The sequence below is a fragment of the Vigna umbellata genome, chromosome 2, assembly GCF_029865625.1.
Source record: "Vigna umbellata cultivar VRB3 chromosome 2, Vumbellata_1.0, whole genome shotgun sequence".
NCBI lineage: Eukaryota > Viridiplantae > Streptophyta > Magnoliopsida > Fabales > Fabaceae > Vigna > Vigna umbellata.
In genome coordinates this window covers 3,737,249-3,760,620 of record NC_142166.1, presented here as the reverse complement: position 1 = coordinate 3,760,620, position 23,372 = coordinate 3,737,249, and the positions used below count along the sequence as shown (strand labels likewise).

Below are 23,372 nucleotides of genomic sequence, written 5' to 3'. Positions count from 1 at the left end.
GGCATTGAAGAATCAATTAATGATGGGAAAGTTCCATCGTTTATAAATTCTCATTTATAGCCTTCATATGTTCTACATCACTCAATAACAGCCACATCAATTCAACACAGAATATTTGTTTAGTATAAGCATATCGAATGTACCTATGTTGCTAATCAAAACCATCTACCTCTCGGTCTATCGAAGAAGAGGTACACTGAGAAGACATAATACCAATAAAATTTGAGTCTAATTAAGTAAAAAATTGATACTGAAAAGACACAATACCAATAAAATTTGTGTTTAATTATATAAAAAATTGACACCACTCTCCTCTATAATCAAAATTTAAGTTAATAGATCTTTTACTTTTATATTTTACTTTTTCATTTTTATTCCACCTTCTTGCATCACATGCAATATATTAATTTGATTCCTCACTTTGATTAGTGACCCTCTGAGCTATATGTTGCCTTGTATTCACTTCTACGTATCAAACCACACACATACAATAAAATATTGGTTAAAGTGGGTGCTAGATATGACCTTCCCTATCATGTTAAACTGAGTTTTTTTTCTTACAGAAGTACAACAAGTTACAGCATATTTATGTACATGATTCAGCATCAAAGCATTAAATAATGCACCGTTCATTGCAGCAATATTTTATTACTGATGTTGCCCTAGGTCAGTACTTGGCTTTAATCTGCAACCAAATTCCACGGCTACTGACTTTTTGCCATAAACCTCCTATTTGTTTGGGTTCATATGTAGATGCAAAGGACTGGAAACGTGGATAGAGGAGTAAATGACTCTGACACATCACACGATTTTATGTTCACTTAAGACGAGAGCTGTGAAAATTTAATGGTCCAGTCTCTAGATGTACCAATGCTACTTAGTAAATGAAATTCATTCTTTCTTTATCTGTCTTTTCAGTAAGATGAAAAATCAATGGTTTACATGTAAATGAGGTTCTACCTACTGCACTATGCTGGGACAGTTCTTCAAGAACAGTTCATGGCTGCTTCATCCCACTCTCCTGCATATGTACTAGTTATGTACAAAAAATTAATTGTCTGGGTGGGTCTGTCATTCTGATCAAAATTGTTGCTGTCAACCTCGATCAATAGTTTGTAATACTTTGGTAACACTAGACTAAGGAATTCTTTGAGAAATAAGAATCATAAGAAAGATACAACATCGTTGATGAGATATGAATCATTTATAACAAATTGAAGATTTTTTTAATCTAACATTTTAAAATAATAAATTTATTAGTTTTTTCTTATATAGTGTTAGACTAATAGTAAATATCTTGGATTGATGGTTATAGTTGATTGCTGATATATTGAAAAATTATATGATTGATGATATTGTAAGAATAAATTTTAATTTAGTTATCAAATATATTATAAGTGACAATTATCATTGTTTTGAGAAAAACAAAGTGAAAAAATTACTTTATTATGTTTTAATTATTTATGGTTATAAGTGTTAAGAAGTTAGACTATAACTCAATCCCACAAGATCGACTTATAAAATAAAATTTATATTCACTTATATATATATATATATTATAAATTGATCTTAATTCTGGGATCGATGTGAAATTTCTAACGATTATATCACTGTGTTATTGTAATAAATGAAAATATTAAAACATAGAATTGAAATGTCAAATGTTTGCTTTTAAATTATAAGGTTTATCTAAAATGAAAATACACTAAAAAAATATTAAAAAAGATCAAAGTGGGTGTCAAATTTTCTAACAGATAAATATATTAAGAATTTATGTGTGCTTAGTCGAGAATTATGTAATCCACTTATGGAGTAATTATTCTTAAGCAGATTTGTAGACAGGAGTTAGTGAAAAGTTTGAGATAAATAAATAAGTAAGATGATTTTCTCATTTATTTCTGTTATGGTATCCCAGCTATAACAAAAGAAACCCTAAGGTTTAGTTTTCTATCACCATGGAAGAAGGCAGCAAACAGAGTGATGGAAGTTCTGTGATTAATCTGGATTTATCTAATCTTTTAAATTTAAAGAACTAAAATGATATATTACTATAATAAGCTGAGACAGCTATATATAATTAAAATAAATCACACCGATCGAGGTTCTTTTTCTAATAATCTAATAGAACATGACAAGAGTTAAAACAGTAACCAAAACTTGGATGATACCTTCCCACTTAAGACCTCGAATATTAATTAATGATTGAACCAAAGAGTATTAATAAAAGGACTTGTTGCTTATACGACAGAGTTTTATTATTGTCATTGGAAAATATAAATATACATATGATTTTAAAAAATAATATAATTTTGGAAAAGAGATATAGACAATATGTTGATTAATGGAATGAATAATTCGTGTGACCTACCCATATAATCCTATCTTTTTCCGTTTTGTCTGCTATAATAAAGTGCGTATTTTAACACTTTGCAGCCACAATAATAGAAGTGGTTGCTTTCTCAAATTCATTTCAATGGTGGTTCTTATTTTGCTATCAAATTTCCCTCTTCAAAACATCTTCTTTTATGCATCTTCTATCTCTAATCAATGCTTGTGAATAAATCATAATGCATGTTCCAAGAGAACAACGTTAAAATGTTTCAGTTGACTATTAAGATATATAATATGTCACATAACCATTACAACTTACAAGTAATAATACATAGGAATTACTACTTTATTTTATTTTCATGTTTTCTGTACGTAGACTTTACCTCCTAAATTATTAACTTTCTCAGAAAAAAATCTCTAAGGCCTTGTTTTTTTGAGTGGATTTGAGGGGATTTGAGAGGATTTGAAAATAAATTTTTATGTCGTTTATTTGAGTGAATTTGGAGGTAAATGAGAGTGAATTTGGAAATAAATTTTTTTAATTTGTCACGTTAATACAATTCTATACTAATTCTCACAAATTTTATTTCTAAATTCACTGTCATTTACCTCTAAATTCACTCAAATAAACGACAAAAACTTTTATCTTCAAATCTTCTCAAATCTTCTCAAATCCACTTCCTCAAATCCACTCAAAAGAACAAGGACTTAATAAACCAATTGCATGTACACTTAAGGGTACTATTATCTTGATAATTAACAAGTTTTTACACATGTTTTATATTTATTATTTCATCTTTCAATCTCTTTCTTTACAAATACAAAAGTTAACCTTTTCAATGAAAATAATACTTCGAAAAGTAAGTTGTCAACCGGTGCAAATTGTTTTGAAAAAACATTTTTTTAAATGTATATTTGGTTCTTCGTAATTCAAATTCTAATTAACCAAGATATTTTAAAAAGATATGTATTTTTGTAGGAAAAATTAAAATAAATTTAGAAATGTTGATGGGAAAGTATTTATATTATGTAAAAGATTGTATTATTATAGTTTATTAAAAATTATTAAATTATCAGTTTACAATTTAAAAATTAATAATAATAATAATAATAATAGATTAAATTGATGTTAAAACAATTAATAAATCTAAAAAATGAATGCTAAATTTATGTTTAATAGTTTAATTGTTAATAAAAAATAATATTATTATTGGTATTAATTTTAGGATAGAAACTCATTTTTAATTATATAATGCCAATATAATTTTGATATTAATAATGTATAAAGTACTCGAATATTTAATTATTAAATAAAAATTAATTATTTTAAATAAGTCTATGTTTTCAGAAAATTAACCATTATTAATATTAACAATTATTTATTTTATATTTATAAAAAAATTGTTATATAAATAATTATTGATAATATAACTTTATTACTATTGACAGAAGTAAATTTCGTCATTTATTATTTTTAGAAGATAAATTGAATCAACTTTTCATTAATAATTAAAAAATTCATGTAACATAATTTAAAAGAAGATGTATTCGAATTAGACAACATACATATTGAAGTATGACATATAATAATTATTTTTTGAATTTTTTCTAATAGTCATTTAAGGTATGAAATATTTTATTTATCGTGACCTTATTAATAGGGATAAATAGTTGTAACCTTGTCGTCGTCGTTTTCTATAAAATAAGATTTCATGTAAAAGTTGATGTCTTAACTTAAAACTGAAATATATGGACTATCATCATTATCAGTTGAAAAAAAAATAAAAATATATATTAATTAATAAAGTGTTTATGTTTTAAAAAATAAATATAATTCAATGTAAATAAATATTTATTATATGTCTTGTCAAAATAGTGTATTTCATTTGTAGATATCCCCTTGTATAATTCTTGCAAACTATTTCATACTTAGAGGTATTTATAGATACTGATGGATACTTTTCTATTTTTATTTTTTATAAATTTTAAATCACATTATTTAAATTTTTATTTCTAAAAAATCATTTTAAATTGTTTCAAATGGGCAATGTGGTGATTTGCAGCTTATGCATTCTAATCTTTGTGGGGCAAAAACGGGTCAACATTGATACCATTGGTGAATTACTTAAGTTTCTTTTAATTCTTTGGAATATATCAGTGTGTATAATAAGAATAATTATGTTAAAAAACGTTATATATAATTCCAAGAAAAATCAGAAATATTAATGAAATTCAGTGTTTCTTCTTCATTCAAATTTTCTTGTTTGTATTTTTAAGGCTTGCTTACAGCATACGAGTTAAAAATGAGTTTGGGCTTTGCCCGATAATGCATGCATAGCCTTTCGTGTCTAACAAGTCCATTTTAGTTTTTCTTTCCGCACCTCCATAATTTTCAAAATCGCGTGAGAGCGACTCCTGGGTTACCTGTTCTGAAAATTTTGACGAAAAGACTTTCTAGAATTTTTGAAATATGATTTACAGAATGTGATTTCCATAATGAAATTTTCAGAACAATATTTTTGGAATGAGCTTTTTATGTAAGTTATCATTTCCCCTCTTCGTTCTTTTTCTTGCTTAATAACATCAATAATCCTTATATCATTACAGATAATAAAAATATTTTGTATTTTCAAATAAAATCTGTCACAAATAATTAGTATCCGCGAGTATTCATTATATATGAAAAGTAGATAATAAATATTTTAATAATTATTTATAAACAAGTTAGATGTAGATATTATTCTATTTGTATATGTGTATCTGTTATCGATAAAAAATAAAAATTTGATTTATATTTTATTAAATTAAATTTAATTAATTTATATTTTATTAAATTAAATTTAATTAAAATAATATTTTAATTTATATTATATTTTATATACTTTTTATAATTTTATTCAAATTTTATTTTAAAATTTATAAAATATATTTTTTTAAATATTTGCAAGTATATATAGATATATGTAAGTTTTAAAATACTCACATATATTTTTCAAACAAATATTCGTGATAATGATCAAGTAATGAGTGAATATTTTTAGTGCATTTTAGATCGGGAGTAAATACCATTCATGTCTAATACAACCTATTGTTATCCTTATATGATACAGTGAGAGAGGATGTTTTAGGTTTTTTAATGTTATTACAGGTGCATTTAGTAACTGTGGGGTATAAGAAATAAAATCCGAGGATTTATTTGGAGGCCCTTACTTTTTAACAGCCACTTTCTTGACCTTACACCTCAACCTTTATTTTATTCTCCAAATACCCTTCTTTTTCTCACCTTCAGTTATTTATTTCCAGATTTTGTGAAAGTAACGTTTCATGAAGTCTTTAAAACTTGAAATGAAAAATGTATATATTTGTTGTATTTTAATATATTAAAAATGAAAAATGAAATTTTTGTGTCCTTGATATCATAAATTCAAATAGAAAAAAAGTACGAGCATGAGATTTCTTATATGCTGTCCTTTTCGGGCTAGGCCCACCTCTATATTTGACCCATCCTTCCCTGTAAAACACACAAAATCTCCAAAATTTGTAAATTGGGAAAAATAAAATAAAAAATTTAGTTTTCAGATATATATTTGAAAGGAAATACTAAATAATTTGATAACATCGAGCTAATGACTATACATATTTATAAAAGACACTAACCATAATTTTTAACCTACAATCTTAAAAATAATATGTTTGTGAATAATTTTTTATATATGATTATTTTAAAACGTAAAACTTTCAATTTATATTTACATTTTAAATTATCTTCTTTTTCAAGTGAACTTTTCGTTAAGTGTGAAATTTGTCAGTGTTAATACTTATATAGGCCGAAAGACTTAATATGAATGCGTCATAAATAATTCTAAATAAAATATCTAAAATTTTAAAAGTAACATGTTTGTGGTTTTTTCTCTTATATATTGGTTATTTTATTAATTTATACCAAATGTTAAACTATTCTAATTCACATTTAAATACTTAACATCAAACACCTATAGATTATATATGACAACTTTTATGGTGTATTTTTCTTTGTTTACACACTACACTATGTTAGCTTATTCACCAATTCAATTTTATTTGGAAAAAATATCTTGTTTATGCAATGTTTTAAGTATTTTTACAATGATTTTTATTTTTGAACAATTAGGTTCAAATCAGGTTATTTATTTATACATGAACTGGTTTAACAGAGTTTTTTTTCTTCTCTCACTCACTGGCTATAAAAAATGAGCCATTTTATTGTAATTAATAGAATAAACATCTTTTATTAAAACAATTAATGTTCTAAACAATCACATGTACACAGACGTATATTTTCAATATTGAAGAACAAGGAACATCACTGTGTTTTCAATATTTTCTCACCAAATCAATAAAACCAGAAAACTATCGACAGTGTCTGCAAAAACAATCGAGCCCTTTAATTCCTGCTGAAGATAAGGGTTCTGTGATAGGAAATCAAGCATCATCATCAGCAGTGCATTTAAGAATTATAGAAGGCAAGTCAAAGTAAGAACTGAAGGATTCATCTTCATGATTATTTTCCTGTATTATTATCCCTTTCCCATGTGCAACCCCGGAATCAAGTTCAAAGTGTTCTAAAGAAAATGTGCTAGACATTACATGATTCACTGGATCATTCATTTTGTTAACTCCTTTTCTTGCTTTAACTGCATTTGCTCTACCAAAGCCAAAGCATGGAAGACACATGCAAAGAACACTACATTTGGATCCTTTCTTTCTTTCTTCACTTTTGGAGAAGCTTTTTTGATGCCCTTTTACACGTTCCAGTTCCATTGCTTGTCTTTGTGACATGTTCATCCACTGAAGATTCTCGTTCTTCTCAACATGCATGTCTTTGTGCAACTTCATGTTGGACTTTTCCATCATTTTCAGAAGGGAAAGAAATTTGTCTGATTCAGCTTGCCTTCAAACTGTGTTAGAAACTTGAAGGTCCTTGAGTTGTGTATTTATATAAAGAGAACTGGTTTATTGACAGAAAAAGATGTTGGTGTTGGTGTTGTTTTCCTCTATGGCATCATGTGCTTTTGACTCCAAGGATCAGTTGACTTTTTGGACATTCATCATCACATTGTATATTTCTAGCCGGCTTTGTGCTTGGATTGGATGATTGAGACCTCAAAGAGATGAATGAGGAAGCCGGCAACATTTCTATTTTCTAATTTTATATTTGTATTTGCATTGATTGTGAATGTTGATTGACTTTCTTCTAATATATGGTGATTGCGGAATATATGATATGATGCATACACGACATTCTTAAATAAGTAGCAAAGTAAACCATATATAAAACGTGTAACTATCTAATTCATGGTCAGAAGCAGACAAATCATAGAATCTTGGACAAAAGACAAGGAATGACTAATGGCATCATTAATTTGCTAGCTAGGTATGAAACTGAGGAACAACAAACTGCTCTAATTACATTTCAATAGGAGCAAGGATAGACCCGTTTAGTTTGCTAATAACAAATTCAGGTCTTGATTCTTATATACTCGTTCATCTATCCCATTATAATATAAGGATTAATTACTTGTTTAAAGAACTAAGCTTTCAGGTGTTAAAGAAAGTGAATTTTAAATTTAACTCATTTTTATAAAATTATTTTGTAGAGTTGAATTAAGTTTAAAGTTTATTTTTTAACATAGTATTAGAGTGAGAGGTTAGAGTCTATTATAACGAATTTTGTTGTTTTTTAGGTTTATTATTCCATCAGCTATATCGGATTGCTATTGAACTGCTTATTAATATCAGTCTCATGTTCAAGATACATATACTTCTGATTTGGCAAATTTGTGAAGAAAATTAAAAAATATAAAAGGAAAGTCGTTTTTGGCTCACTGGATTAGGTTTTTTGATTTCGGGTCAACGACGAAGCTTATCTTCTTCATTCATCTCTTGTGATTCACTCAGGGTCTTCTCTCATTCTTTCAATTAATTTTCTTTCGTTCCTTCTTGCGTCTCACTTGAGCCCTAGCTCGAGCCGTTGGTAGCACACTTTTTGTTTATTGTCACCGCCTTGTTCGCAGGTTCCTACCATCTCGCCGTCAGTGGTGGTTGCGCGCCTGCTCTACCTGCATGTGCAACTATAGTGTGATAATAAGTTTGCCATGAGCATAGTCTATAATCCAGTAAGACATGACAGGACCAAACACATTGAAATTGACAGACATTTCATCAAAAATAATCTAGAGAGAGACTTTGTGATTACAACTCATTCCTATAGAATTTCTGATAACATGTATTTTTACAAAAGGACTTCCTTAGGATAGATTTCAAGATATTATAGACAAGTTGAAAATGATTAATATTTATTTACCAATTTAGGGGGAGTGTTGTAATTAGAGGAAATATATAAAATCTTCTTAATTAGAGAAAATATTTATAAAATCTTCCTAGAGAAAATAAATGTATGATCTTCTAGATTATATTTTAGTATATTATTTTCTTATTTTTCTTTTTTAGAAGATTAGATTTCTACAAATAGAAATAAAGTAGGGAGAATGTAATTATCATGAAAGAAAATAATAAAATTATTCTCTTTTTCAAGTTATATCTATTGTAAATCTCACATTCATGATGTTGTAAAATTGAGTTAGGTTAATTCCACTATTTTAATTTGCTTGATATATCTATCTCGGTAATATTGGACAAGACTCTTTTGGATAGTTTACAATATGCATGTATCTGGCCTATTCAAATCTTCAAGACAAAATTTATGAAAATCTAATATTATATTAGATACAGAAGCATATAGAATACAGAAACTTTAAAAAGTTGTTTCTTCATGAATAACAATCTGGATGGGTTCTGATTCTGCTTTCATTAGGTGGTTGTGGTTGATAAGAAACCTGTTTCACTTCCAGAAAATCCATAGAAATATTTGAGTAAGCAAGTATGATACTGGTAGGGCTCTAATAGACTTGGAGGGAATAACTTTTGATATTTACTCTGTTGGCAAACCTCACTCTGCAACATGCTGATGAACATCCTTCGTCATAACATTCCAATGGACAAAGGCATGAAATTCTCTTCTACCTTCTGAAAAATCACGGGTTGTTAAATTATGAGATTCAGACAGTATTAATGAAATCTTGAAATTGAACAGTGGAGATGCCCGCATTTGTCATTTTCCTAGGTAGAGCATCTGCTGCTCCATTTTCAAAATCTGGTTTATATTTCACTTCAAAGTCAAACCCAACAACCTAGATGTTCACAACCGTTGATCACTTAGAAATCTGAGACTTTTCTGATCCATATGAATAATAAAGTGGCTCTGCCCTTTAGATAGTGTGCTGCCATCACACTTGCCAATGACTCCCCTTCATATACAGATTCCAACTGAGCCCTCTTTGACTGAGAAAAGCCACTTATATAACTTCACATCGGTAATTACATTAATACTAACCATCCCTCTTGATATTGATGGATTTTATAAGAAAAGATTACTAGAGATACAATATAAATTCAACTCATACGTAAACAATTAATACCACTTTCAATAATAAATGTATTGGATTTCATTCATTTTTTCATTATTAGTCAATGTGAGAATTAGATTTATATTTGAATTTCCAAACATTGTTAGTTAGATAGGAAAGAAAACTCTTGTATTTATAACTCTTGTGAGATGATGACCGTTGCCAATCAACATGTTGATTTTCCGTTGAATTTGTCATATTATTGCAGATGTTTGTAGGATTCTAGATGATGCCTTTTAATCTATTTGTTCTTCCAACATTACCTTATTTAACATGTCTTAGAATGTTGTAACATCAAATCTTGTGCGGTATATATAGACAAAAGCTTCTAAATATGATGTTCTAAAACTTTTGGTTGCAGATAGTATAAAATCTTTTGTATAAGTTCTCTCACGATTCATTAGTTTCAAATCTTCCCACATCATATGTGAAAATGATTAGAAGTCTGGATATGTATAAGTTTCCTTTATGTTACATGGAAATTTAAATCCTATTTTAGTACCAAAAGAAGTTCGTCAAACATACTTGAGTTTAGTCTAATAGATTATGAATGATGAATAGTAAAGATGATCATTTCCATCACACGTAAAAATACCTTCCATTTTTCCCATAAAATAACTAGCTAACACAGGTGAATAGAAAGGCAACAGAAGCAGCTACAAACGAAGCTCTCTGAGTATATATATTTATTTCACATTATATATATCCCTAGGATAAATCATGCCCTTTGTGCTGATGCTAAGAATGCATTAAAATCTTCTCTAGCTTTTCTCAAACGAGGAGAGATGCAGGTTACTGGAGAGGAAGGTTGTGATGCAGAAGAAGTAGAAAACCGAACATGGCGAGGTGATGCATCGGATTTTCTAACACTACCTCTACATGAACCGTTCTTCAGAATCCCTTTAAGGTCTCTTTCAAGAACAAAAGGTGAAGCAATGGGAGAATACACTTCACTGGAACCGCATTTGATCAGCTCTATTGGAAGATCAAAGTAAGAGTTGGTGCAGTCTCCTTCAATCTCATTAGGTATTGCTGCGGAAGACCACGAACCACACTCAAAATTTTCCAAGGAAACTGCCCTAGACATTGTTTTACCACCTTTGTATGATTCTTCCCTCTTTGTCTTAACCAGCTTTTCTTTACCAGCTCCAAAGCCTGGTAGGTAAAGGCAAAGAGCACTGCATTTGAATCCATCATCTGGGGTTTTCACGTGCTTAAGCTTAACACTCTTGGGACTGTCTTTGAGAACTTCAGTTTTGAAGTTGTCATGGTACCACTTGTCATGCTCCAATGCACTCAGTTTACTCAACCAGTGATCAAATTCATCTGAGGGAGCATGTGCTGTTGCTTCACCAAATGAATTGCTCTTCTTTAAATGCACCTTTTCAGGCAAATGCTGAAGCTTGTGAGTCAAGTTACCAGCTTGAGATTGTGATTCCGGGCTCTCTCCTTTTGGTTTCTTCTTGGAAGCAAAGCGAGGTGATGAAGTTGCAGAATTTGGGAGACTCCTGCTCAAGAATCTTGGCTTTGGAGGTTGAAGGGGTGGAGGGTGCAGAATGATGGATGATGAAGTTGTGATGATAGTTGGAAGCATGGTGGTAGTCTCAAGGTAGCCTTGTTTAGTAGGAGAATCTTTCAATGAAAGTGGATCCACCATAATCTGCTTCTCATCTTGCAAGCTCTCCATGATTGAGTTTTTGAGTTTCTGAATCTCTCTTACGAGGAAATCATCACCTTCTATGTTGGTTTTATCTACTTGCACATAAGCCATGTTTTTCTTTCTCTTTTCTGGGTCAGAAACTCAACATTGATTTGTGAAAAACCACAAGAGTAGTTCATTACTTATAAAGATGTGAGGCGTAGAATGTGAAGAATGTGTTAGCGTGCCTGCATGTTTTCATCAACATCATGGTCGTGATGACATGTTCTCAACCTTTGCTTGTTATATATATATATATATATATTGTCATGTGTATCAGTTGACTTTTCATGTAAAATGAGAATTTTATTTTGAGAAACTGATGATGATAATAATAATGGTCAACCGTGCCTTCAGTTGTATAAGTTGTAGCACATGCATTGTTTGAAAAAAAAGAAAGTAAACTATAGATACAAACACACATCACCGTCTCAAGAAAATAATTCGCAAGTATATATATATATATATATATATATATATATATATATATATATATATATATATATATATATATATATATATATATATATATATATATATGGATAAAATAATTTCTAAACATTTAACAAAAAAGAAATGTATAAATATTAAGTGAATAATTTTTATAAATTAAAATTAATTTGAGCTAAAATTAACTTTGAGCTAATATGTAGAAGTAATTTCGTATAATTTTTTAAATTATTATTTTTAATTTTGTCCATCTAATTTTAGTTTAAGGAAAAATGTATTTTATTTTTCTTTCTTTAACATTTTTCTCTAAATAAAAAATGCTATGTAGATTGTTGTCCAAACATATCCGATAAAATGTTTTTAACGAGATAAATCTTTAAATGATTGTAGAAAAATATGTGAAAAATATTTTAATTATTTCGTGGTAATAAACAGAATACAAAATTTAGTTAATCAATTTATCGGTCCATAAATAAAGATATAAGATGACAGATATATCGATATCGTGAGAGTATTTAGTTCTTAAAGTTTGTTTCAATAATTTTTCGATAAGACCATATCACAATATGAATAAAAATATGATTTAAATATAAATTTCATTCTATTTGATTTTAATCACCTTATATATATATATATATATATATATATATATATATATATATATATATATATATATATATCATCTTTGTGTATAGTTAATGGTTAGTTTTTCCCTATGTAAAACTCGGCTGTCATGTATTTTTTCTTCAACATTTTCAATAGGAACAATATATGTTCTATACATACTAAATTATTATCCTCCTTAATCATAATACTTCTCTTTCAGATATATCAGTCGAGCATTCATTTCAAGAAATCTTCCTTACTTTTTTAGCTTCATTTTTTTTTTCTGGATACATCAATTGATCTTGTTAAAAATATTATGATATTTAAGTTAATTTGTGTTTGATTGATTTAACATTTTAACAATCATATATTTAACTTGTATTTATAGGTTTCATATGAATTTTTGAATCACAATCTAATTCTATTAAACTTAATTATTATAACGTGTTTAACTTAATTAGATTATTATCTAATCAACACTCATCAGTTTCTTTCAACATCAATTTGAAATATATATAGAGAGAGGTTGATATAGTACACTTCTTATAAAAAAAATATACAAATATAATTTACAAATATATGAATTTCCTAATTGTTCAGTTATCTTAATCCCTTTAATTTTCCCTAGTTGTTAAATAAAAAAAAGTTTATTAAAAAGATAACTGACACTTACATCCAAAATCATAGTACACAAATACTGTTTAGTATGAAAGCAAAATGTATTAAATAAATTGAAGTAAGTTTAAAACTATTTTTTTTTTTGGGTGACTGATATTTATTTCGTAGAAAGTAACAAATAATTTCATGGGAACTTGGAAAATATAAGTTTCGAGTTATTGACTATAATTTTGTTAGCAGAACATAAGGAATTGAAGAATTGGATTATTTTTGTGGCACAACAAGCATTAAGATATTAATGTCTAAAGAAAAAATAAATTTTATTATATATCAAAGTCATGGTCCATGTTTAATTAAAAATTTATATTATAAATAGGTTATATCACAAAGTTAAACTTTATACGTGGTGGCATTAATTGAAAAAAAAAGTGATATGTCAAAGCATACAAAAACATCTACGTCAGAGAATATGAACAATAAATGTAAACAAACATTTACAAGACTCTTAATTTTTTAAAGAGAGGCATAATATATGAAGGTAGTTGAAACACTTAATTTCATCTGTTGGCCAATCCATTTTATTATCCTAAAAAAACTCTGAAAATAAGAAAAAATTAATTAATACTCATTTAATAAATTACTAAAAAAAATCACCATTATTACAGATAGAAGATTGTGTGAAAAAGAAAGTATCTTCGAAAGGAAATGGTTTAGGTTACTAGAAAAAGTGAAAGATATGTGTTGAGATTGTGGTTAATTAGGGTGAGATATTTCATACTCTCACGGGAAACAAGAACAAATATATAAATGATTGAATAGAATACTTTTTTAAATGATTAATTATGATAAATACAAGTTAATTAGATGAACTTGGTCGGATCAACCATAAATAAATCACGAGCGAACAAGTTATTTGTTAGAGTGTATATGGTCAATTTTTCAACTTTTTATTTAAAGTTTACGCTTTTAACTTCTTTTGTTATTATTATTGTAATTGCCTAACGTGATAGTGTATGTTTATAATAATTAATATAATTATAAATAAATTATATATTTATTGAGATACAAATTTTGGGTCACTTAATACTATTAGTGTAGATTTGGTTTTTTAATTCATGTGATATGTTTTGGTTTTGAAAAAAATATATAAAGATGCAGTAATAATTTTAAAAACATTAGGAACTTGTAGGTTTGGATTGCAAAGAAACTGAAGCAATATATATATATATATATATATATATATATATATATATATATATATATATATATATATATATATATATATATATATATATATATTAAGTTTTGGTTACAGGAGAATCGAGGTTGAAAGGCGCGTAATTTTTTTAGAAATTTAAAATATATATTGTTTTTTAATTATTTAATTTGGGAGGGAAGATTTGGCTAATTTTCAAAATCCCGTTATTTATTTAAATATATTATCTAATAAAGGATATTTTGCTTTGGTGGCAAGATAATCAAGACTATATATATCTATGACTTTATAGTTTCTAAGGAAACAAAAAATTTAAATAAAATTTTAAAATTATCACTCTTTTTATTTAAATATTTTATCTAGAAAAAGATTTGGATTAAGTTGCAATAGAACCAAAGCCATATACTTCTGTGACTTTTGGCTTTGGTTTCAAGAGAACCATTGTCATATACTTCTATGACTTCTGATTTTTTGAGGCCTGAGACAAAAATAAGTCATTTTTATTTTAATTGGGACATTAGGTTTCAATTTTTAATATAATTGAAGCAATAGAGGTATTATTGCTTAAATTTTATGAATAATCGAAGTCAAAAGTTTGTCTAGGGTAAATTTAGGCGTAATTTTTACAAACTCATTATTGTTTTGTCTCTATAACGCCGTTTTCGATCATTCTCTACTTCGTTCACCACTATTTGCAACTACTTTGTTCACCACTATTTGAAACTACTCTCATCTTTTTTTCCTTTCCATTTTTCGTTTCACTCTCCCATTTTCCATTCTTCATTCACCATTATCCACAATCCTTTTTCGTTCTCCATTCCGCTACCACTGTTCGTTGTTTCTGTCAGCACTATCTGCAACCCACTTTTACGAACTCATCATTGTTTCGTCTTTGCAACACCATTTTTAAGCATCTTCTAATTCATTTACCACTATTTGAAACTACTCTCGTCTCTCTTCCCTTCTATTTTTCGTTCCACTCCCCTATTTCCCATTTTTCATTCCCCATTATCCACAACCCCTTTTTTTGGATTTTGCCACCATTATCTGTTGTTTCCTTCACCACTATTCGCAACTCATTTTTACGAACTCATCATTATTCGATCTATGCAACGTCATTTTTTTTCAGACATTCTCTACTCCATTTGCCACTTTTTGCAAATGTTATGTTCATCATTGTTTGCAACTGCTCGTCTCCCTTCTCTTCCTTTTTTTCGTTCCACTCCCCATTTCCCATTTTTAGTTCACCACTATCAGCAACCCTTTTTTGTTTTCCATTCCGGCACCACTATTTTTTGTTCCATTACAACTTATCTTTCCATCGCTCAATTTCCTTGTTGTCATATTGAAATGAGGTTTAAGTTAAATATTTATAAACTCATATTTTGAAAATCAGGTTAGAAACTGAAGAGTTCATTTCACATCTGTAACTGATAATTGATTATCATAAGTGTTAATCAGTTATTCCAAAAACTATTTCAAAAATTATTTTCTCTTTGTGATAATCAATTATAATAAGTGACAATAAATTATTCTAAAGGTTTTTAGAGTAATAAAACATTTCCTGAGTGCTCAGTTGCTTGGGTTCTTCCTATTAGTAGAACGGTAGTCAATATCGATCTACTAATTTTAAATAAAATACACAAACTTTAACAACTAAATTCTTAAGTCTTCAATATATATCTTGAATCCAAACATTCTTTAAATCTTTAACATTTCTCCATAAATCATCATCATCATCAAAATTCTTTATTGAATAAAGATGTTTATCTTCTTCTTTTTGCTAACAAAGTAATCCAAAAGACTAGTATGGGTTAGGTGACATCAAAATTATTTTTCAACAAACACAAAACTAATTTCTAATTAGATTAGTTCTTATAGACTTACATTAACGAGTTAAGTAATTACAATAGTAATGACAAAAGAAGCTAAAAGTAGAAACACTAAATAAAAGCTAGAAACAAAAAGCAGAATAAAGAGAAAAGAGGAAGAATATGAACTAGATTGTAGTATATATCGACAAAATTTATCAACAAATTTTTCTTCGGTAATTATCGACAAAAATAAATTTATGTTGATAAATATTATCGATTACATTTTTATCAACAAATTTTGATCCGTCAGAAATTCCAGAAAAAAGTTGTTATAGACAAATTTTTTATGTTTATGACAAATTTTGAAGGTTGATAATGTCTATTATTTTTGTAGTGTTTATATAATATTCAAAAGCTATATGTATTAAAACAAACTTATATAATAATTAAAAGCAAGCAATTATCTAAAACAAAGTTGACAAAACGAAAAGGTTATATAATGCACTTAATTAATCTCATGCATTTGTCTATTCTATAAAACTACAAAGATTCAATTTTTTTTAATGCAAAAATAAACAAATAAATTTAAATTAAATAACAAAAAGATAAATCAAATAAGAAACATATACCAACTAAACAAAGAGGATTTGAAACAAACGTAAGAAAATAGGTTAATTTCATCTCGTTGGATTTTTAATTCAAGTTCTTGTCTTATATTTCAAAATAATGAACATAGCTTCTTAATTAATTTATTCTTATTCTCACTACTAACTAAAATTAACTTTTTTTATTAAAGTAAAAACTCTGTAGATTATTTCTAACAAATTTAAAATAACTTCTCAATTAAATGTTAGTATATCATATTTATTCTCTAATTTCTTTTACGAAATAAAAATTAATTAATCAAAGTAATTTATCAATTAATTTTAGTTAAAGTTTTCAATTCAAGTAACTTCTAAATTATTGGCTAAAATCTATTTAATCGATCACGTAAAGTTTATAAAGTTAAATAAAGTGACTTCTCGTTTAATTTTGAAAACCCTTTTACTCATATAACTAGTTATGATTTAGATTTAACAATCATTGTTTTTATTTGATTAAGTGATAATATATATATTTATATATAATTAAATCCACACAAAAATCAAAAGCACAACCAATACTATTTATCTAACCTCAGAATTGATTAAGAAAGTAGAAACCTACAGATGATTGACACTACATGAATTAGGCATTATACACACCAAGAATGGATGATAAAGTAAAAGAATGAAAGAAAACATGAAGGAGGCATGAGAGAGAAGGTGAGAAGCCTGAGTCATAAGAGCTCTCGCTAAGCCATTTGAACAATGCTTGATGGACCACAATGTAGTTCATAAGGCCACAAATTAATATCAAAACTTACAAGGAGGACAAAAGACCTATGGTTAGAATTCGCTTCATTGGCATGGTCGTGGTGTGGTATGCCGAAGATGAAGAAAGGAAGGCAGCTCGAAAAACAGATTGGGAATTTTTTTAATTTTAGAGTTTCTGAAACAATTAGGGTTCATAAGTTACAGTAAATAGTTTAGGTTTTTTGTTTTGGTTTTGAAATGAAGATGCATTTTGATTTTGGTTGAAAAACTAAGAAAAAGAAAAAGGAGAGAAGAGGAATAAGATGAACCGGAGTGATATATAAATAAAAAGATGTAATTTTAAATTGATATATAAATAATTGAAATTTAGTTTCTTTAGTTTCAACGTGTGAAATAATTATATTAAAGTGTTGCACTATTTATTTATTTTTAAATGGATTTACCATTTGATAAAATAACTAATTCATGAAAAACAATTACTGTATTACAAAAGTAATTAAAGTTATGAAAATTTTATGAAGCCTATCAGAAATAAAAATAAAAGCTAGATAAAATTATCTTTGTCTAAAATATTTAACATATTTTTCTCCCAATCAACCATTTTTAAGAATCAGTGATTAAAAAAATATGGAAACAAGACTATTTTATGGATTCAAAATTATTATTTAAGTTTAAGTACGGTAAAAAAAAGTAAACAGAAATTATCCTTTTCCTCTTACATGTACATTTTTTTTTCAACAACCACCTTAATATCATTATTCATTATCTAACAATATGAAAATGATGACAAAAACAAAATGTTTCTCTTCTTAACTGCTCTCTAATAATACTACAATTTGATAATGGTTGATTTAACCGTTATCTGTGATTCAATTTTGATACTAAATTAATCATTTTTTACTTAGAAATTTGCTTAATCTTTCGATTTGAGTTTAATTGTATGAATAAAAGAGTTGAGGTTATACTTGATGACTTTTATCACTAATTCCCTTGATTTTGTAGGTTATTGAAATGATTTGGAAGAGAAGTTAAAGTATCAAGGAGTTGAAACCTAGAAAGAACAGAAAAGACACCAAAAGAGAAGGCTACAGAAGGTCGTAAGAGGCCTGGTTGCGCTTTTCTAGGACCCTGGGCGCAAGTTCTCACGCAACCACGTCTGGTTGCCCTTTTCTGGGGCCCTCAACGCCAGATATCACGCACCAGCGCCTGCTTGCCCGTTGAGGGGCGCCGAGCGCCAGACTTCAGGTACCGCAAGACGTCTGGTTGCCCCTTCCAAGGCCCTTAGCGTCACTTATCTCGCAAGCTCGCCCGATTGCCCTAATTAGGGGCGCTGAACGCTAGCGTGTTGGGCCTTTGGACTTATTTTTCATCTATATAAGGATTTGCACGTCCTAGGGTTCACATCTTTGGAAGGATGAAGCGCAAAAACACATTTTTCGACCCTTTAGAGGCAGATTTGGATGCGGGAGCTCTCCTCTTCGTTTTCTAGGGTTTTTATCTCACTTTCATTCCATTGTACACCAAGGTTTTTCACGACGATGGAGAACTAAACTCATTTATTATTGGGGAAGATGTAACCTCTAAACTTTCATGTATTTGAATATGATTTGAATTATTTTATGCTTCTTTCATTAATTGTTAGTGATTTCTTCCTTTGCTTAATGCTTGTTATGTTTTGATCACTCATAGCATGATGTTTGGATTTCTTTGTTATTGGGAAATACCTAGAAACTTTGATCTGGAGAATTTCACCCAAAAGAAATATTGCCTAGGGATAGGGATAAGATGTTTGGTTGTCTTAAGCTTATGTTCATAATGCAGAATTGATTATTAGGGATGCAAGAGATTGTGGTCATATTATTACGGATGCAAGAGATTCCTTACTTGCATGTTGCCTGTGATTGTTATAATATGATTTTTGTATATCTAGCTCACCCTTGCTTCTGTGTTGTGTTTTGCTTGGGTATGCTTTTCTTTTGCAATGATCATCCATTTGGGTGTGAGCAGAGGTGGATGAGGTGCCTCTGGAGCAGGCTTTGGAGGGAGATGATGTTGCAGCTTAGTCTAGTTAGGACTCTTAGTTGTTCCTTATCATTTTGAAATATTCTACTGTGTTTAAGTTTTAAATTATGACTTCTTTTGGGATGATTGTAAGCTTATCAACTTATTTGCAAGTCTATTCTAACTGTTCTTTTATATTAAGATGTGGATCTACTACATTATATTTCTATATAATAATAAAATTTATATATTTTATTATTATTATTATTAGAATTGTGTGTTGTTGAAACTAAATAAACATAGCAGTTTAAAAAATCAACACATATTGTAAGAGTAACAAAATATTTATTTTTTATAACATATTTAGATTTTAAATCTTCAAATATATGAATTATTATATTATCTGAGGTGTAAAATATCAATACCTATTATTTATAAAAGCAAATAACATTTTTGTTCACATCTGTGTATTTTGTGTAAACTAAGTTATACCCCTTGGATAAAGATTTATAATTACATAGCAGTATAAAACTTTTACTTTTGTTCTTGGATTTTTCTTGCAAAACAAACCCTAATTGTAACGAAACTCACGTGAAAGTACAACTGTATACACAAAGCAAAATTTTAGCGCACCCACGTTAAAGTTGAAGAGACAGGTAAGAATTTGGAGTGATTGCTTTCAACATTGACCGAACACCTCGCATGCATGATCGAAACACCAATAGCTACCTCGCTAATTGTAATTCAATTACTGGCACAGCTTTTTTCATACAAATTTTACTGCCACACATCAGAATGCTCTTTGGAATTGTATAATAATCGCTCTTATTTTTTGTTCATTCTGATGTATCTTACCTGGGCATTTTAAAATAAAGTATATAATGCCAATTTTTCAAGTTTACATCACAATTATATCACATTATTCCTTACTTTTCTTCAAAAAAAAAATATTCTTATCAAACAATTCTAACGGACAAAATTTAATCTGCTAAAAAATTTTGTCTTCATAGTTGTTTTTTTATTAAGCTACAGAAATATTATTAAAAATTATAAAATATAAACTACATTTCATGGTTATTAGTATCTCTCATCTCAAACATATGTGTACAAAGATGTACAAAAATAATGTAGCTAGGTATGTTACCTATACAAATTGTTCTAACAATGTGTTTCTAATTTTAATATATTACAGACTGGCTGTAAATTAAATTTTTCTTAAGATACCAATCTATTCCATTCTGGATTACCCAAATAATTCAAACTATGATTATTTATGATTGATTAACATAAGTTAAAATATTATTTCACATATAAAAATGGTATAAATTTTTAAACTTTTATTACATGAGAGGCTAAATATGAATCAATATTGCCATAGTTGATAATACTTATATAGGAAAGTTCATAAATGTCATTCTTTGTTATTAATTTAATTCATGATGCAAGTTTGGATATTATGCATAGACATTAATTACTTGTATCGATATATTAAAGAGGTAAACAGTATAATTTTAACATAATAAATACTAATAAAAGATAAGCTTTTTGAGATAAGAGACATTTGATTTTCTTAATTGTCCTAAATTTAGTTACTAGTGTAAGATGCAATATGCTAGTTTCTTCTAACCTAGAGGTAATACTTCTATGAGCTCTTTATCAGACATCAAAATACATCAAATTTAGTAACATAACACTTAAATTATTTGAAAATTCAAATATATAAATATTTTCAAATTATTTAAAAATTTAATGTACAATAATAGCAAAACTCAAACTGTTGAATTCATAAAATTTAACGTTAGGGAATAAACTTTAACTTGTATTATTAGCTGTCATCTTTTCTGTCTTTATGTCATGAAATGTTTAATTCATAAATACTAGTTTATTTATTAATCATCAATTAATATATATAATAAAAGTTCATGAGTCTATATAAGAGATAGTTCTACCTATCCCAAATCATTCCTCTCTCTATCTTTTGATCAAAGAAAAAAAAAATCTCTCTATTCTCAATCTAGCATCCATGGCAACCACATCGCCATCTGCATTGCATCATCAGTTTCTCGAAATCCCTCACGAGAACGGCACAAACGATGTTGAAACTGAAATAGCTTATGTGGAAGAATCGCTTCCAAATCTTTCTTCATTCATGGAGAACAAAGAAGAGAACAATGAGGAAGATCAAAAGTCCACAACCAACAAGAGGTATATGCCTCTTTTACTTATCAACTACGTTCTACTTTTTGTTGGCTCACTCTCTGCAAGTTTGCTGTCAAAATTTTACTTTATCCACAAAGGTGCTAGCAAATGGGTCTCTACATGGACTCAGAGTGTTGGTTTTCCTATCCTACTCTTTCCCATTTTTCTCCCAGTTCTCCTTAAATACACAAAAAGAAAACCTTTCGAAGGTTTCAGCAAAAAGATGTTATTGTTTTCGGTTTTGGTCGGTATCATGTTAGGGTTTAACAACCTTTTAGTCTCATGGGGTGTGGCATACCTTCCTGTTTCAACCTCAGCACTTCTTTTGTCCTCCCAGTTAGTTTTCACTCTTATTCTGTCTTCCCTGATTGTGAAACAAAAGATAACCTTCACAAACCTAAATTGTGTGATCCTCATAACCGTCAGTTCCATCATTCTAGCCTTGGATTCGAGTCACGAGAAGCCAGCAGGGCTGACAAACAAAAACTACTACATAGGGTTCAGCTGCACCATCGGTGCAGGTTTTTTGTTTGCTTTGTATTTGCCAGTGATGGAGAAGATCTATCAGAAGGTGAACTGCTACCAAATGGTGATGGAAATGCAGCTGATAATGGAGATTGCAGCAACAGTATTGGCGACTATAGGCATGGCATGTGAGGGAGGGTTTTCTGACATGAGAAAAGAGGCCGAGAGCGTTTTCGACAAAGGAACCGCAGCTTATTGGGTAACCATTTTGTCGACTGTGGTGACATGGCAATGTTGCTTTATGGGAACTGCAGGAATGGTTTTTCTGACATCTTCTCTAACTGGGGGGATTTGTTCCACGACTTTGTTGTCCATAAATGTGTTGGGAGGAGTGGTGGTTTATAAAGATACCTTTGGAGGTTTCAAGGCTGTCTCAACTGTTTTGTGTATTTGGGGCTTCTGCTCTTATGTCTTTGGCATGTACATCAAAACGAAGCAAAAGAAGATTGTAAGGAAGAACAGCAGCAGTACTGGATCTTCCACTGAGTTGATCCCTAGAAGAAACTCTGATGCAATCTAGTTCGACAGTACACCTTGGATAAAAGTCATCACTTTCAACGGTGCTACCTAGTTTGTTTGGCCTGAGTCTTAAATTTGTTGCAGAATTTGTGGATGTTTGTTATTTTTCAATCGTATTTGAGTTTGTACGTTTATTTTTCAATCGTATTTCAGTTTGTACGTTTATTTTTCAATCGTATTTGAGTTTGTATGTTTCTTTTTCTACCGTATTTGAGTTTGTAATGCTTCTTTCTTTGTACTTTTAGATGTTAATCAAACTATGTTTAAAATCAAAATATGTTGTTTTCTCCGTTTTATCAACATATGTGTATACCTTTAGACCCAACATTAACGCATGCGCATGGTTTATGAGATTTTTTCTCTTTATCAAAGTTAAGGTTATGAAAACAATTACTTAGATAGAAAAGTTAAAAAATATTTTGCTAGAGTTTTTTTTTTCTAAAAAACTTTATATATATATAGATATATTTCTAGTACAGAAGTTTTTAAATAATTTATGATTTGTGATGAGATATATAACATATTAAAATAAAA

General features: G+C 28.7%; 2 protein-coding genes across 2 annotated transcripts; one reads left to right on the top strand and one right to left on the bottom strand.

Moving 5' to 3' along the window:
- Positions 1 to 10,325: 10,325 nt before the first annotated feature.
- On the bottom strand, positions 10,326 to 11,631 carry LOC124830887 (uncharacterized). The gene has a single exon (XM_047304750.2). The coding sequence runs from the start codon at positions 11,605 to 11,607 to the stop codon at positions 10,555 to 10,557; it is 1,053 nt and encodes a 350-aa protein (XP_047160706.1). The 5' UTR covers positions 11,608 to 11,631; the 3' UTR covers positions 10,326 to 10,554.
- Positions 11,632 to 21,558: 9,927 nt separating this feature from the next.
- Positions 21,559 to 23,113, top strand: LOC124830884 (putative purine permease 4). The gene has a single exon (XM_047304747.2). It carries the CDS (start codon positions 21,619 to 21,621, stop codon positions 22,837 to 22,839), a length of 1,221 nt encoding a protein of 406 aa, XP_047160703.1. The 5' UTR covers positions 21,559 to 21,618; the 3' UTR covers positions 22,840 to 23,113.
- Positions 23,114 to 23,372: the final 259 nt, after the last annotated feature.

Bases quoted from the DNA above. Each gene is read 5' to 3' on its own strand.
- LOC124830887 (XM_047304750.2), bottom strand. From the start codon at position 11,607: ATGGCTTATGTGCAAGTAGATAAAACCAACATAGAAGGTGATGATTTC.
- LOC124830884 (XM_047304747.2), top strand. From the start codon at position 21,619: ATGGCAACCACATCGCCATCTGCATTGCATCATCAGTTTCTCGAAATC.